The sequence below is a fragment of the Aquarana catesbeiana genome, linkage group LG01 (assembly GCF_042186555.1).
Source record: "Aquarana catesbeiana isolate 2022-GZ linkage group LG01, ASM4218655v1, whole genome shotgun sequence".
Lineage (NCBI taxonomy): Eukaryota > Metazoa > Chordata > Amphibia > Anura > Ranidae > Aquarana > Aquarana catesbeiana.
This window is the reverse complement of record NC_133324.1, coordinates 22,573,995-22,591,584: the sequence shown is the minus strand read 5'-3', so window position 1 is coordinate 22,591,584 and position 17,590 is coordinate 22,573,995. Positions and strand designations below refer to the sequence as shown.

Here is a 17,590-nt window from a genome sequence, read left to right as displayed (position 1 = left end):
TAAGTGAAAATGTCCAAATTGGGCCCAAAGTGTTAATATTTTGTGTGGCCACCATTATTTTACAGCACTGCTCTAACCCTCTTGGGCATGGAGTTCACTAGAGTTTCACAGGTTGCCACTGAAGTCCTCTTCCACTCCTCCATGATGACATCACAGAGCTGGTGGATGTTAGAGACTTTGCGTTCCTCCACCTCCTGTTTGAGGATGCCCCACAGATGCACAATAGAGTTTAGGTCTGGAAACATGCTTAGCCAGTCCATCACCTTGGAGGTGTGTTTGGGGTCATTATCATGTTGGAATACTGCGCTGCGGCCCAGTCTCCAAAGGGAGGGATCATGCTCTGCTTCAGTATGTCAAAGTACATGTTGGCATTCATAGTTCTCTCAATGAACTGTAGCTCCCCAGTGCTGGCAGCACTCATGCAGCCCCAGACCATGACACTCCCATCATCATGCTTGACTAGGCAAGATACACTTGTCTTTGTACTCCTCACCTGGTTGCTGCCACACACGCTTGACACCATCTGAACCAAATACGTTTATCTTGGTCTCATCAGACCACAGGACATGGTTCTAATAATCCATGTCCTTAGTCTGCTTGTCTTCAGCAAACTGTTTGCAGGCTTTCTTGTGCATTGTCTTTAGAAGAGGCTTCTAAAGATTTGATGCAGTGTGCGTATGGTCTGAGCACTGACAGGCTGACCCCCCACCCCTTCAACCTCTGCAGCAATACTGGCAGCACTCATACGTATAATTCCCAAAGATAACCTCTGGATATGACGCTGAGCACGTGCACTCAACTTCTTTGGTCGACCATGGTGAGGCCTGTTCTGAGTGGAACCTGTCCTGGTAAACCACTGTATGGTCTTGCCACCGTGCTACAGCTCAGTTACTGGGTCTTGGCAATCTTCTTATAGCCTACACCATCTTTATGTAGAGCAACAATTATTTTCTTCAGATCCAGAAAATTCTTTGCCATGAGGTGCCATGTTGAACTTCCAGTGACCAGTATGAGAGAGTGAGAGCAATAACACCAAATTTAACACACCTGCTCCCCATTCACACCTGAGACCTTGTAACACTAACGAGTCACATGACACCGGGGAGGGAAAATGCTTAATTGGGCCCAATTTGGACATTTTCACTTAGGGGTGTACTCACTTGTGTTGCCAGTGGTTTAGACATTAATGGCTATGTGTGAGTTATTTTGAGGGGACAGAAAATTTACAATTTACACTGTTATACAAGCTGTACACTCACTACTTTACATTGTAGCAAAGTGTAATTTCTTCAGAGTTGTCACATAAAAAATATAAAAATATATAATAAGATATTTACAAAAATGCGAGGGGTGTACTCACTTTTGTGAGATTATATATATATACACACACACACACATACACACTGTACATAGTCATTATGAGGCAGATCTGAGCATCACTCAGAGCAGTTTGAGTTGCAGTTGCTGCAGCCAGGAGGGAGGTTGACTCCTGTTTGGAGACCAAGGCAAGATCCTTGAGACAGCTCCCTATGAGGGAGAGGTTCCAGGCAATTGAATCAAGAGAGTTGAACTAGCTGAAAGAGTCTGGGAGACTGCGAGAATCTGTGAGACTAGAGCTGAGGCAACTGAGCTCAGGCCAATACCGGAGAGAGAGAGGCAAGCAGAGCAAGGTCAGTAGCAGGCCGAGATCAGTACCGGGGAGGGAGGCAGAGCAAGGTCAGTAGCAGGCCGAGGCCTGTACCAGGGAGGCAGGTAGAGCAATGTTCAGTAGCAGGCTGAGATCAGTAGCAGGGAGGCAGGCAGAGCAAGGTCAGTAGCAGGGAAGCAGGTAGAGAATAGTCAGAAGGAAGGCAAGATCGGTATCCAGAATCCACAGATCAAGGTCAGGAACGAGCTGGGTCAGCAACAGAAGACCAGTCAGCAAAAACAGGAACACAAGACACTGAAAAGCTGAAAAACATCCAGCAAATAGCATACTCCAGGGCAGTGGTGGCCCGTGCATTGATGGCGCACAGGCGCTGCCCACCCTTTCCCTGACGCCGCCTCCCTATCTATGCGCCCATCACCTTTCAGGATGTCAGACACATGGATTCCTATGGCGGGGGTGGGAGGGGTTTTTTTTTTAAGCATGTGATTAGAGCCAGAGGCTCTAATCGGCTTCAAAAAAGGGTGGGCTCAAGGCGCAGAGAGTGCGTCCTGATCCCACCCAATTGTGTGACCATAGCGAATCAGTTTTCAATATCTTCACACTACAGTGCCTCCCCGCCAATCCTGATTGGCCAAAGCGCCAGACAAACCTATTGGATGCCAAGTGGAGAAAGCATGAGAGGAGCGGGTATCTCCGCCGCTGCTGCTGCCCAATGGTGGAGGAGAGTGGATGGAGACACAGAGGATGCGAGTCTTCAGGCAAGTGCCAGACCTCCCGTGGGGGTGGGGGTCTAGAGCTGCAAGCCCCGAGGGGGGGTGTGCAAGTGCCAGCAGCTGCGAGCCCTGACCGGGGGTGTGTGTTTATTGCCAGGGTAGGTGGCGGCATTTGATGGGCACAAGTGGCTGCATTTGATGGGCACAAGTGGATGCATATGATGGGCAAAAGTGGATGCATATGATGGGTACAAGTGGCTGCATATGATGGTCACAAGTGGCTGCATATGATGGGCACAAGTGGGTGCATTTGATTGGCACAAGTGGGTGCATTTGATTGGCACAAGTGGCTGCAAATACTGGGCACATTTGGCTGCAAATACTGGGCACACATGGCTGCATATGACGGGCACAAGTGGCTGCATTTGACGGGCACAAGTGGCTGCATCTGACGGGCACAAGTGGCTGCATCTGACGGGCACAAGTGGCTGCATCTGACGGGCACAAGTGGCTGCATCTGATGGGCACAAGTGGCTGCATCTGATGGGCACAAGTGGCTGCATCTGATGGGCACAAGCGGCTGCGTCTGATGGGCACAAGAGGCTGCGTCTGATGGGCACAAGAGGCTGCGTCTGATGGGCACAAGAGGCTGCATCTGATGGGCACAAGAGGCTGCATCTGATGGGCACAAGAGGCTGCATCTGATGGGCACAAGTGGCTGCATATACTGGGCACAAGTGGCTGCATTTGATGGGCACAAGTGGCTGCAATTGATGGGCACAGTGAGGCTGCAATTGATGGGCACAGTGAGGCCGCAATTGATGGGGGGGTGGTTTCAGTAGTTTTCAGTTTGTTTGCGCCCATAAAAATTTTGAGCACCAGCCGCCACTGCTCCAGGTTTTCCTGTAAATAGGCAGCTTGGTGTCTATGCACATGGACATACACAGAGATGCACCTAGGTGTCAGTGCACAATAGATCTTAGCCCGAGCTCACATGCTGCAAACGAAAAAATCCAGTGCATCTACCCATACAACATAATATTAGTAGAGCTTACTGGTGTCTGATCCACAGGAAAATCTGGATGCCGCACACCGGATAAAGTTGAAAAATCTTCTTTATTGTAAAACAATATGAGTAAGCGCTCAAATTAGAGTGCGAAATGCGTCAGTTGTGTCTGTACCATCTGCCTGATTGTCCTGTATTTTTGATGATCCAAGTTTTACAATAAAGAGGATTTTTCAACTTTATCCGGTGTGCGGCATCCAGATTTTCCTGTTTCAAACCTTGCTTCAATTTGCATTTAGCCAGCACCTGGGACTCCCCTCCTCTGAAGGATTTACTAACACACACCTGGAAGCAGGTCTACCTGAGCGGTGAATCATTTTCTCTGTCTTGTCTGTTTATCTGAGAGAGGTAATTTATTAGGATGATCCGCACAACCAGTTTTTAATAGACATGTGCACTGCCGAAAAATGTGTTAGTTTTCCTCTTAATCATTTTTTTTTTTTTTTTGGGTCATTCGTTATGATTGCAATTTGAAAATTTCGTAAATTTAGAAAATCAGAAAATCAGAAAGAAAATCAGAAAATAAGAAAGAACGAAATCCGAAAATTCTAATTAATAACTAACTAATAATAACTAACTATTAAATTATAGGTATTGGAATTTCCTTTCAAATTTGGCTATTAGTGAACGTAACGATTTTATCCGAGGTATAAATTATCCAAAATAATGAATGCCGCATCTAAACAAATGGAACAGAACAAATTAATAAAACATAATAATATTAATAAAAAGATTTTATTATTATTGTTATTTATTATTATTAATGTGTTACGTTCCATTCGTTTAGATACGACATTCGTTATTTTGGATAAATTCATATTCGTTACGTTCACTAACAGCCAAATTTGAAAGGAAATTCCAATACCTATAATTTAATAGTTAGCTATTTTTTCAGATTTTCGGGTTTTGGGATTTTCAGATTTACAAATTTACGAATATTTTGAAAAATTTGTTAAACATCTGAATTAACGGATTTGTCCAAATTGCAAATGTCTAGTTGTTAACTCATAAAAATTATCATTTTTATTAGAAAAAACACAGTTTATAAACGCAGAAAAGAGCACTTGGTTTCAGCCTACAAGGCCTTAGTCATAATACTTAACCCAAGCTCGTGCATGAGCATGAGCTCCACGGGAATTAGCATTAGCATTAGTATTAGCTGTGTGAGTATTGGTCCTCTGACAAAATGATTTTATTTCTAATATAAAAATATAATACCAAATTTTAACAAAAAAACACATCTTTAGAACTTTTTAAAGTTTTTTTCTTTCAGATCAACTATCTTGTCACTGACCCCCTTTTCAGTAACAGACAAGTTTATCCAACTTTTTACCGAATTATTCAGGATGATCGTGTCCGTTACACGTCTGTTATAAAATGTCTGAAGCATTTCGGATGGAATTGGGTTGGAATGATCACACCAAGTGATGGAAGTGGGGACACAGAATTACAAGAGTTGAGTAAAATGATGAGTCGGCACGCCATCTGCATTGAGTTTATAATGAAACTTACAGATAAGGATCACATTAATAAACAGAGGATGCTGACCACCGCTAAGAAGTCAAGTAGTGATGTCATCATCATTTGTGGTCTTTTCTCCCTAGACTATCTGTATGTGTATGATGAATTTAAAGCCACTATAGAAAATAAAACTCTGATAATACATGACTCATGGACCAAGTCTAAGTATATGGAATCTGATTTCTTTTCCATAATTAATTGTAGTTTAATTTTTATATTACCATCAAAAACAATTCCAAACCTGGATACGTTTATTGACAGTGCAAATCCATCCACCCGCCCCAATGATCCAATGATCGAGGACATTTGGCTTCAAGTGTTCCATTGTCTTTCTCTGAACCCATTCAAAAATATCATCCTAGAATTTATATATATGTTTTCTGGGAGAAATTGTTCAGGAATAGGTCATATCCCCCCAATGTTCTCTAACATCAAGGATTCCAAGCCCTTCTATGCCTACACCTCCGTTTATGTGATGGCTCAGGCCTTGCACAGAATGAAGCTCAGCAAAGACAAACTAGTAACAAATAAATCGCATCGATTAGTAAGTTTTTAGACTGTACATTAACCACTTCAGCCCCTGGAAGATTTGGCTGCTCAATGACCAAGCCATTTTTTGCGATATGGCACTGCGGTTTTTATTTTTTGCACTATTTTTGCACTTTTTGAAAAAAATACAATATTTTGTACATTTTGCTATAATAAATATCCCAATTGTTTTTCAAAAAAACAATTTTTTTTCCTCAGTTTAGGCCGATATGTATTCTTCTACATATTTTTGGTAAAAAAAATCTCAATAAGCGTATATTGATTGGTTTGCATCTACAAAATAGGGGATAGATTTATGGCATTTTTATTATTATTATTTTTTTTTTTTTACTAGTAATGGCAGTGATCTGCTATTTTTATCGGGACTGCGATATTGCGGCCTACAAATTGGACACTTTAGACACATTTTTGGGACCATTCAAAATTATACAGCTATCAGTGCTATAAAAATGCACTGATTACTGTGTAAATGTCACTGGCAGGGAAGGGGGTTAACACTAGGGGGCGATCAAGGGGTTAACTGTGTTCCCTAGTGTGTGTTCTAACTGTAGGGGGGATGGGACTGACTAGGGTAGGAGAGAGATCGGTGTTCATACTTAGTATGAACACACGATCTGTCTCCTCTCCCCTGAGAGAACCGGGAATCCCACAAATTTGAAAGGAAATTCCAATACCTATAATTTAATAGTTAGTAATAGTTATTATTAGTTGGTTATTTCAGATTTTCATTCTTTCAAATTTTCCAATTTTCTGATTTTAGTTTTTATTTTCATCCTTCTGAATTTTTGGGTTTTCCTTCTCATTTCAAATTTCCAAATTTCCGAATCTTCGAATTTCCGAATTTTTGATATTTGGATTTTCGAGTTATCAAATTTCCGAATTTTTTTGAATTTCCAACTTTTTGAATTTCGGAAATATTCGTTGAACGGGTTTTCGTTAATTTGAATTTTTCCGAATTAATGAATTTGTTGAATTCGGAAACGAAAAACAAAATGACACATGTCTACATGGCAGTGAAAAGCTTAAAGCGCATTGAAACTCACTCAAAACACACTGAGGTCTACATTCAATGGTGAAATTTTGTAGAAATGTTCTAATTTTTACCCAGATTTTGCAAAAACTCAAAATTTTGCGGATCCCCTAATTGTAAGCCAATGTCTATGTAAAGATTACTTCCATATTCTGTTTATTTTACTTTATCATTTGTGTCTCAATTTTTCCATTGAAGTTGCGCAGCTATATGAGAAGGGTTCATCACTCTGACTCCACTGGAGCGGAGATATTCTTCAATGATAAAGCAGAAGTCCCCAACAAGTTGATTTTAGCAAATATTATCATTTACAAAAACAAGACCGACTACAGATTTGTCACGGTGCCATTGCTTGCCTTTAACAAGACTTTGGATGACGACGATGATGATGATATTTTCAGTATTGAACTTAATAATGTCTCATGGAAAAATGCCATTGTAAGAAATGATTTCTGTATTTATAGAGAGTCTTGTTTTATTTGTACATTTTATTCACAGATTGGCACTAATGCTGGCCATACACTCGACGAAAAATCGGACAAAAATCCATCATTTAACTACTTGGCGCCCACGCTATAGCCGAAAGACGGCTACAGCGCGGGCCTTAATTGCTGGGAGGGCATCCCTGGACGTCCTCCCGAGCAAGCACAGATCCGAGTAAGGGGTCGATCCCTGCCCCTTACCACGTGATCAGCTGTCAGCCCTTGATGGCTGATCACGTGATCTAAACAGAAGCTCGGTAATCTGTATTTTTTCCCCTCACGCTGTCAGCGTGAGGGGAAAAAAAAGCCGATCACCGGCTCCTGTCAGAGGTACATCGGTCTCTCACTCAGAAAGCCGTGGCTGTGCCGACCAATGTTACCTGCCAGTGCCCACTGTGCCACCTACCAGTGCCACCTACCAGTACCCACAGTGCCACCTACCAGTGCCCACAGTGCCACCTACCAGTATCTGTAGTGCCACCCACCAATGCCTACCAGTGCTTCCAATCAATGCCCATCATTGTCTAATAATTAGTGCCACAGATCAGTGCTGCCTATCAGTGTCACCTACCAGTGCGTACCAGTGCCCATCAGTGCCCACCAGTGCTACCTATCAGTGCTGCTTATCAGTGCCACCTATCAGTGCCCTTCAGTGCCTCCCATCAGTGCCAACCATCAGTGCCCATCAGTTCCAACCATAAGTGCTACCCATTAGTGCCACCTCTCAATGCCACCTATCAGTGCCACTTCATCAGTGCTTATCAGTGCAACCTATCAGTGCCCATTAGTGCCGCCTTATGAGTGCCTATGACTGCCCATCAGTATCACCTATCAGTGCCCATCAGTGCAGCCTCATCAGCACACATCGGTGAAGGAGAAAAATTACCTGTTTTCAAAATTTTATAACAAACTATGAAACAGTTTTTTTTTTTTCTTTTTCAATTTCAGTCCCTTTTTGTTTTATTTAGAAAAAAATAAGCAGTAATTAAATACCACCAAAAGAAAGCTCTATCTGTGTGAAAAAAATGATAAAAATTTCATTTGGGTAAACTGTAGCATGGCCGCCCAATTGTCATTCAAAGAGTGACAGCGCTGAATGCTAAAAATTGGTCTGGGCAGGAAGGGGGTTTAAGTGCCCAGTAAGCAAGTAGTTAAACACTTTGTTCGTTTTTTGCCAAGTTAATGGCCACAAATCGTTAATTGGTTGTGACGTGTTTGTGGCAAAAAAAAAACGGACGGCAAGTTTGGAAAACTTCTGCCGTATGAACGATAAATTGCAAGGTTAATCGCGTTATTCGTCCGTGAAAAAAATGAATGGTTGCTACTGCGCATGGGTGAAAAACATTGAACCCGGAAGGTAAATATTCGTCCCAAAGAATGTTCACGTCAAAAGGTCACCAAATCGTGCGCACCACCAACTATATAAGCTGCACCCTCGTCAATCGTGATATACCGATCTTGTAAAAAACGAGTACAGCAGACCAAATATTCAATATTAACCTGTCCCCATACGCGCTATAGCCGAATTATGGCTCCAGCAAGGACCTACATTGCCGGGAGGCCGTCAATAGATGTCCTCCCCTTTGCACACTCCCCATGCGCTCCCTCTACCATATCACCTCTTCTAACACAAACCCCCAAAACCCCCCTCCTAGCCCAAATCCTCTACCCCTCAAACTTCCCCTCCAAGCACATAACCTTTCCACCCCTCCCACCCCCCCAGCACAAACCCCCACCCCCCATTTCCCATCCTAGCACAAATCATCCCCAATCATCCCTACTAGCACAAATCCACCCCCTAGCCCCAAAAAATCCCCTCCTAGCACTATTTCCCTCCCCTTCTACCATATCACCTCCTCTAGTACAAACCCAAAAATTCCCCCTCCTAGCACAAGTGCTTTTCCCTTCCCCCATTCCCACCCCAACACAAATCCCCCCAGATCATCATTCCTTCACCCCTCCTAACTTCCCTTCCTATTCTTATCCTCTACTACCCTCCCAACACAAATACCCCCATCTTATCCCCTTGTGGTGCCCTCCCCACCTCACATGATACCACAGTGCCCAGGGCAGCCATTCCTTCTGCCCCCCCCCATCCCGGCCCTATCTTTCTCCCCCCTCCAGTGCCACATTTGGCACCTTTCAGGGGGGTGGGGGTTACAGGTACCTGTTTTTTTCATACAGTAAATTCATAAATTTAAAAAATTTGTAAATTCAAAAGTTTGAAAATTCGTAAATTCATAAATCCGAAAATAGGAAAGAAAATCCGAAAATCCGAAAGAATAACTAACTAACTAATAATAACTAACTATTAAATTATTGTTATTGGAATTTCCTTTCAAATTTGTCTGTTAGTGAACATAACGAATACGAATTTACCCGAAGTTACGAATTATCTGAAATAACGAATGCTGCATCTAAACAAATGGAATGAAAAAAATAATAATAAATAATAATAATAGTAATAATAATAAAACATTATTATTGTTATTTATTATTATTAATTTTTTATGCTCCAATCGTTTAGATTTGGCATTCATTATTTCGGATGATTCGTAACTTTGGATACATTCGTATTCGTTACGTTCACTAACAGCCAAATTTGAAAGAATAATTCCAATACCTATAATTTAATAGTTAGTAATAGTTAAGTTATTATTAGTTATTAGTTCAGATTTTTGAAACTTTTGAAGTTACAAATTTACAAATTTATGAATATTCTGAAAAATTTGTTAAATGGGTTTTTGTTAATTCGGATATTTCTGAATTAACTAATTTGTCGAAATTTGTTAAAAAACTAATTCGGAACAAAATGAATTGCACATGTCTACCCACCAGTCACGTACCTGACACGTCAATGGTCTTCAAGTGGTTGTACCAGTTTGATGCTGGCAGCTGCCGTTTTTTTGGTCGGCTCTCTTGTAATAGCAATCGGAGCAGCTAACTAGCCGCTTAATTGTTATTACAAGCAGTGGGAGGGGACGGCCCCATCACCTTACACAGCTTGCTTGGACTCTACTGTCCCACCGGAAGACCCTCGTTACCAGCAGGCTGGCCAGACAGCCAGACCAAGCAGGGATTTCCTTTGATTGGCTCATCGGTATAGTAACCCGGAAGTGGTTACATGACATAATTTCCGATAGCGCCATTTTCAAAAAGATTAAAAGCATTCAAAAACACAGATCTTGGTGTTTTGAATACTTTTACTGTAAGTGCAGAGGAGGGATTTGGGGTCTTATAGACTCCAGATCTCTCCATAAATGGTACATATTGAATGCCTATTGCTGTCACAAGGATGTTTGCATTCCCTGTGACAGCATATTAAAAATTAAGCAACAGTGTAAATAAAATAGAATAAAGATAAAGTACCCCCCGCCACCCCCATGCTTGCACTCAAAGGCAAACACATGCGTCGGTCCCACGCGCACACAAACAGCGATAGCACACACATGCGTGGTATCACCGCAACCGTCAAATCATAGGCAGTAATTCCAGCACCAGACCTCATCTGTAAATTTAAAGTGGTAACCTGTAAAGGTTTTTAAATAGTTGCCTATAGATAGTAATATTCACGCTATTTGACGCTGTTGCACAGGGCATGCGCAATTTTAACCACTTGCCTACCGGGCACTTAAACCCCCTTCCTGCCCAGGCCAATTTTCAGCTTTTAGAGCTGTTGCACTTTGAATGACAATTGCGCGGTCATGCAACACTGTACCCAAACAAAATTTTTATAATTTTTTTCACACAAATAGAACTTTCTTTTAGTGGTATTTAATCACAGCTGGGATTTTTATTTTTTGCTAAAGTAACAAAAAAAGACCGAAAACTTTGAAAAAAAAATGTTTTCATAGTTTGTTATAGAATTTTGCAAACAGGTAATTTTTTTTCCTTCACTGATGTGCGCTGATGAGGCTACACTGACGGGCACTGACAGGCTGCCCTGATGGGCACTGATAGGCATTGATGAGGCAGCACTAATGGGCACTGATGAGGCAGCACTGGTGCGCACTGATGGGGAGGTACTGATAGGTGGCACTGATGGACACTTATAGGTGACACTTCTAGGCGGCACTGATGAGCACCGATAGGTGACACTGATAGGTGACACTGATGGGCACCGATATTTGGCACTGATGGGCACTGATAGGTGCTGGTATTTAACACTAATGATGAGGCACTGATGGGCACTGATTGGTAGCACTGATAGGTGCAGGGGCAGACTGACCATTCGGGCACTCGGGCACTGCCCGAGGGCCCCATGCCCTAAGGGGCCCCATCAGGGTTGCCAGCCTCAATAAAACCAGGGACAGTATGTAAAAATCTGTATTTTTTTAAAAAAATCCCAAGATTATAGCTGCCCCGCCTCTCCAGTACCTTTTCAGTGTGTGTATGTGTATTCTGTGTGTGTATACTGTGTGTGTATATTGTGCGTCTGTGTGTGTATACTGTGTGTCCCCATAATCTATTGCTTGGGGGCCCCATAATCTCCTATTGCCCGGGGGCCCCATAATCTTCTCCTCTTGCCCGGGGGCCCCATAATCTTCTCCTCTTGCCCGGGGGCCCCATAATCTTCTCTTATTGCCCGGGGGCCCCATGAGTTGTCAGTCCGCCCCTGGATAGGTGGCACTGATTGGGCACTGATTGACAGCATTGAAATGTGGCACTGGTGGGCACTGATTGGCACTGTAAGGTGGCACTTGTGGGCACTGATAGGTGGCACAGATCTGGATGAATGTCCCTGTAACAGAAGCCCGTTACCGGCTTTATCCTTTTTTCCTCATGCTGATCATAATGAGAAAAAAAGCCGATAACCAGCTTCTGTTTACTTTCATTGTCTGACAGCTGATCACGTGGTAAAGGGCCGCTGTGATTGGCCCTTTACCCTGTTCTGTGATCAGCCGAGTCCAAAGGACTCGGTGATCACAGTGAGCGCCGGCCTCCCTGGGGCGCGCGAGCAGTGCGATCACGGGAGGACGTCTATTGACGTCCTCCTGGAATTGGAAGCCCACGCTGTAGCCGCCGTTCAGCTATAGCGCGGGCGAAAGGTGGTTAAAGTGTGACATGTTTGGTCTCTGTTTACTCAGTGCAACATCATCTTTAATATTTTACAAAAAATTGGGTTATGTGTTTTTTTTTTGTGTTAAGATGCTAAAAAAGTGTATTATTTCCCAAAACATTTTGCCTCTAAAAGCCACCAAAAACACTATTAATTTGCCTTTATCTTTTGACTCAATTTTGCTGAAATCTATAATTTTGAGAATTAATCATTACAATTTTTAATGTTTCTCTTTTATATTCCACATGTAATTCAAGATTCCAGAATCCCGATGTAATGAGAGATGTCCTCATGGGTACAGAAAAGTTTCTAATGGAAAAACCCATGTGTGCTGCTATGACTGCATCCCGTGTTCTGAGGGCGAGGTGTCCAATGTAACTGGTAGGAATGTGATAACTAACCATAGATGGTCAGAAGGTGGAGTTTATAGTGAATTTACCCGGAAAATTATTATTATTATACTCGATTTATATAGCGCCAACAGTTTACACAGCGCTTTACAATGTAAAGGGGGGACAGCACAATTACAGTACAGTTCAATACAGAAGGGACAGGAGGGCCTCTTCTTTTCCACCCCCTCTAAAGGGAAGGGGTGGAAAAGAACATGTACCTGCTTCAACAACAGGAAGTTCAGATAGATAAGGTCCAAAGAGGATAACCATTGCACCAATTCACTTATCATTACTGATCTAAACTGTAGGTTCCTGTACTTGGTTTATTTGTAACCCATGAAGGTTCCATATTGCGGTAGTTCGGTGTATATTGGCAGCAGAAAGTTTTTATATGCCATTATGGAAAATAGACAAAACGAAAGCTTTCAAGCATTTGTCAGCCACGTTACAAGGTATTTTTATATTTGAACTATGGTATGTTCACTATATTACCAAAAGTATTGGGACACCTACCTTTACATGCACATGAACGTTAATGGCATCCCAGTCTTATGCCCCGTACACACGGTCGGACATTGATCAGACATTCCAACAACAAAATCCATGGATTTTTTCCGACGGATGTTGGCTCAAACTTGTCTTGCATACACACGGTTACACAAAGTTGTCGGAAAATCTGATCGTTCTGAACGCGGTGACGTAAAACACGTACGTCAGGACTATAAACGGGGCAGTAGCCAATAGCTTTCATCTCTTAATTTATTCTGCGCATGCGTGGCACTTTGTGCGTCAGGTTTGTGTACACACGATCGGAATTTCCGACAACGAATTTTGTTGTCGGAAAATTTTATAGCAAGCTCTCAAACTTTGTGTGTCGGAAATTCCTATGGAAAATGTGTGATGGAGCCTACACATGGTCGGAATTTCCGACAACAAGGTCCTATCACACATTTTCCATTGGAAAATCCTATCGTGTGTACAGGGCATTAGTCCGTATTGTTCAATATTGAGTTGGCCCACCCTTTTCAGCTAAAGCAGCATCAGCTCTTCTGGAAAGGCTGTCCACACTTTGTTTGGAATTCCAATTTTTATCTGATTAATCGAGTGACCCGGGTGGGGGTCTTCTCATTACATGCAGCATTGCATTTTCGTCCAATAAAGCTTTTTTTTTAGCATTATTGGAGTTTTTTTCTTTTTCTTTTTTATATATCCATTCACTTGCACTTTTGGCCGTGGGATTGGATTGGACTACCGCTTAGCGTCTGTGAAAACCATCCGGTGGTGCAAGCCCATCACATTGGGACATCTCACTAGGCTTCAGTAACCAGGATATTCCTCCAAACAGATCACAGATCCAATAAGCCTTGTTTGACCCCCCTGAGTAAGGGCGGTCACTGGCTTTCCGGTAAGCCTCCTGTCCCTCTGTGGTGGTGGTCTCACATGGTCAAGTCTATTTTTCATGTCCCACTATTCATGAATGATTCACTTCACAGTGCACCAGGATTTTATCTTATTAACTCAAGTCTAAGTATTAATTTTTTATGATCTATGGTTCATAATCACGGATATTATTTGCACTTTTGCACTTTCATAATTAGCTGTGGTACACATATATTTGTATCAACTAACACTAATCTCAATTTATAACGCTGCACTTTTTTTGCTATATATCTGCTTGTGTGCCTACTAGACATGTGCGGTTCGTTTCGTACGAATCGAAAATTCGTACGAATTTCCAAAAATTCGTACATTCGAAAGCATCCAAAATACAAATTGCTATGCTTCCGAATTTTATACGAAATTTCGTTGACGAATTTCGGATCCAAATTCCGTTACAACGGAAACATGACTGGTGTTTTGTTGACCAATCAGAGGTTTTCTTCTGCTGCTGAGTGAGGGTTGGGAAAATTACCTTTTTTAATATGGGAGTGGGAGACTGGTACTGGTAGTCGATGGAAGATTCAGAATCGGACAAAATAAGAATGTCTGTTAATATTGTTTTATTATCGTCATAATAATTACGATTATTTGTTATGATGAAGTTAAAAACCCAGGAAGTCAGCACAGCACAGGGATGGTGGGAGCCCCTCATAATGAGCACAGCAGGGGTACAAACCCAGGAAGTCAGTACAGCACAGGGATGGTGGGAGCCCCTCATAATGAGCACAGCAGAGGTACAGCCCCAGGAGGAAGTCAGTACAGCACAGGGATGGTGGGAGCCCCTCATAATGAGCACAGCAGGGGTACAAACCCAGGAAGTCAGTACAGCACAGGGATGGTGGGAGCCCCTCATAATGAGCACAGCAGGGGTACAGCCCCAGGAGGAAGTCAGCACAGCACAGGAATGGTGGGAGCCCCTCATAATGAGCATAATGAGTCAGACGACTGCCATATTGAGAAAGGTATTGTTTGCTTTTTAAATTCATCATAACGAACGTTCATAATTGTTACGAAAAGTTAACGAACCTAACGAAAATTCGTATGAATCCAAATTGAATTTCGGACACGAATTATGAAATACAAATTAACGGCTAATACGAAACGGAACTGAACAAAACAAATTTATTGACTGCGCACATGTCTAGTGCCTACTATCTGGGTTATAGTGCTTAGCTGCTGTATGTTATTGTTCATTATAGCGCAGATATTTCCTTTATTTTTCGCCCCATTCATTTGTTCAGATCTTTTTGCAAGGTTTCCACATCCTGCAGAAAATTTATTGCCCTGCTTAGCTTAGTATCATCCGCAAATACATAGATTGAACTGTTTACCCCATCCTTCAGGTCATTTATGAATAAAATAAATAGGATTGGTCCCAGCACAGAACCTTGGGGGACCCCACTTCCCACCTCTGACCATTACGAGTACTCCCCATTTATCACCACCCTCTGAACTTGCCCTTGTAGCCAGTTTTCAATCCATGTACTCACCCTATGGTCCATGCCAATGGACCTTATTTTGTACAGTAAACGTTTATGGGGAACTGTGTCAAATGCTTTTGCAAAATCCAGATACACCACGTCTACGGGCATTCCTTTATCTAGATGGCAACTCACCTCCTCATAGAAAGTTAATAGATTGGTTTGGCAAGAACAATTCTTTATGAATCCATGCTGATTACTGCTAATGATACTGTTCTTGTTACTAAAATCTTGTATATAGTGCCTTATCATCCCCGCCAAGAGCTTGCATACTATTGATGTTAGGCTAACTGGTCTGTAATTCTCAGGGATGTATTTTGGGCCCTTTTTAAATATTGGTGCTTTTCTCCAATCACCTGGTACCATTCCAGTCAGTAGACTGTCATTAAAAATTAGGAACAATGGTCTGGCAATTACTTGATGCACTGCATTGGATGCATTGGCTAATGCCATTATTTAATTTGCTCTTAAAACAAACCCATCTCTCCTCTGTGTTCTTTGTTCCTAAGATTTTATCCCAATTCATGCCTTCTAACAAGGTTCATAGTTTAAGGAAGTTGGCTCTTTTGAAATGTAGTGTCTTTGTATTCCCCTTATGTTTCCTATTTGTGTGATTTATACTGAAGCCAATTGAACTGTGATCGCTGTTTCCTAAATTGTCCCGTATTTCCACATCCGTGATCAGGTCTGTATTGTTGGTAATCAGTAGATCCAGTAATGCTTTATTTCTAGTTGGTGCGTCGACCATCTGAACCATGAAATTGTCCTGCTAGACATTTAGGAACTGGCGAGCCATAGACGAATGGGGGGTTCCCTCCGCCCAGTCTATGTCTGGATAATTAAAATCCCCCATTATGATAGCACTTCCCATCCTTGCTGCTAATCCAACTTGTGATAGGAGATCCACCTCCCCTCCTCCCTCAGTTTAGGGGGCCTATAGCATACTCCCAGTATTATTTTCCCCTTAGCTTCATCCCTTTGGAGCTCTACCCATAAGGATCCCACCTCCTTCCTAGCTCCCTTAGTGATGTCATCTTTCACATTCACTTGTACATTATTCTTGATATATAGGCATACCTGTCAGAGAGGTTACCTGGTTGGGCGCCGGTGCGCGCCGGGGCACGTTGGTGCTCGTGTTCCTGTGCGTGCTGGGGTGCGTGTTCCTGGGGGCACTGGCGTGTCTGGTCTGGCCAGCCGTGGCATGCAGGGTGGTGTCCGGGTGTGCGTGCGTACGCGCGTTCGCCTATGGGCGTTACCGCGGCATGCCCGGTAGTGTTGGCGTGCACACCGGTGCCGGTGCGCGCCGGGGCGTGTTGGTGCTCGTGTTCCTGTGCGTGCTGGGGCGCGTGTTCCTGGGGGCACTGGCGTGTCTGGTCTGGCCGGCCGTGGCGTGCAGGGTGGCGTCCGGGCGTGCGTACGCGCGTTCGCGCTGGCGCGTGTTCGCCTATGGGCGTTACCGCGGCGTGCCCGGTAGTGTTGGCGTGCACGCCGGTGTCGGGGGCGCGCTTGGGCGCATGCAGGGGCACGGGGCGCTTTGGTGGATCGGCGCGCTGCGTTTTGGCGCCAATCAGCCTATTTAAGTCTGCCTCTACCCCTGTTCGGTGCTGCCTGATCAACAGCTCTGTGTCTAGTTCCGTGATCCTCTCTGTGTTCCTGTATCTCTGAAGTTTGACCCGCTGTGACCCGGCTTGCCTTTTGGACCTCCTTGATTGCTGCCTGAACCCGACCCCGGCTTGTTTGACCTTGTTTCTGCCTGCTCCCTTTGTACCGTTGTTGCCAGCCCGTTGCCGACCTCTGCCTGTGTGTGACCAGCCTGATAAGCTCCTGCTCAGCATCAGTTCCAGTATTCCTGAAGTTCTACCTGTTGCTTGAAAGACCACCTTTCTCCAGGATCCAAACATCAGGCCCTCATACCACTCCGTATTCGCGGGCTTCCTGTCTGCTCTATCAGGGGCCCCGAATCGGATACGTAAGGGAGCCTACCCTCTGCCCAAGTGGACTCACCTGTCTGGTAAGTGAGGGACCTGACAGTATCAGGCAGCCATGACTGAGTCCAGGCAGGGGGCCTCCCCCATGGATGAACTTTGCAGGCACCTAGCGGGCCTCACCCAAGCAGTTAAAAGCTTACAGGAGGGCTATACAAGACTGGAAGGACAGGTCCAGGCCCTCTCAGCATCCCCTCCGGGAGCAGCACCTGCTAATCCTGCCT

The 17,590-nt window shown here is 43.6% G+C and overlaps 1 protein-coding gene across 1 annotated transcript in view; it reads left to right on the top strand.

The window, feature by feature from the left end:
* LOC141132033 (vomeronasal type-2 receptor 26-like) overlaps positions 1–17,590 on the top strand; it is a 71,574-nt gene that overhangs the window by 37,176 nt on the left and 16,808 nt on the right. The window contains exons 3-5 of the mRNA XM_073620031.1: positions 4,701–5,492; positions 6,726–6,965; positions 12,326–12,449. Coding sequence (XP_073476132.1) covers positions 4,701–5,492; positions 6,726–6,965; positions 12,326–12,449 — 1,156 coding nt within the window. The remainder of the gene's footprint in view (positions 1–4,700; positions 5,493–6,725; positions 6,966–12,325; positions 12,450–17,590) is intronic.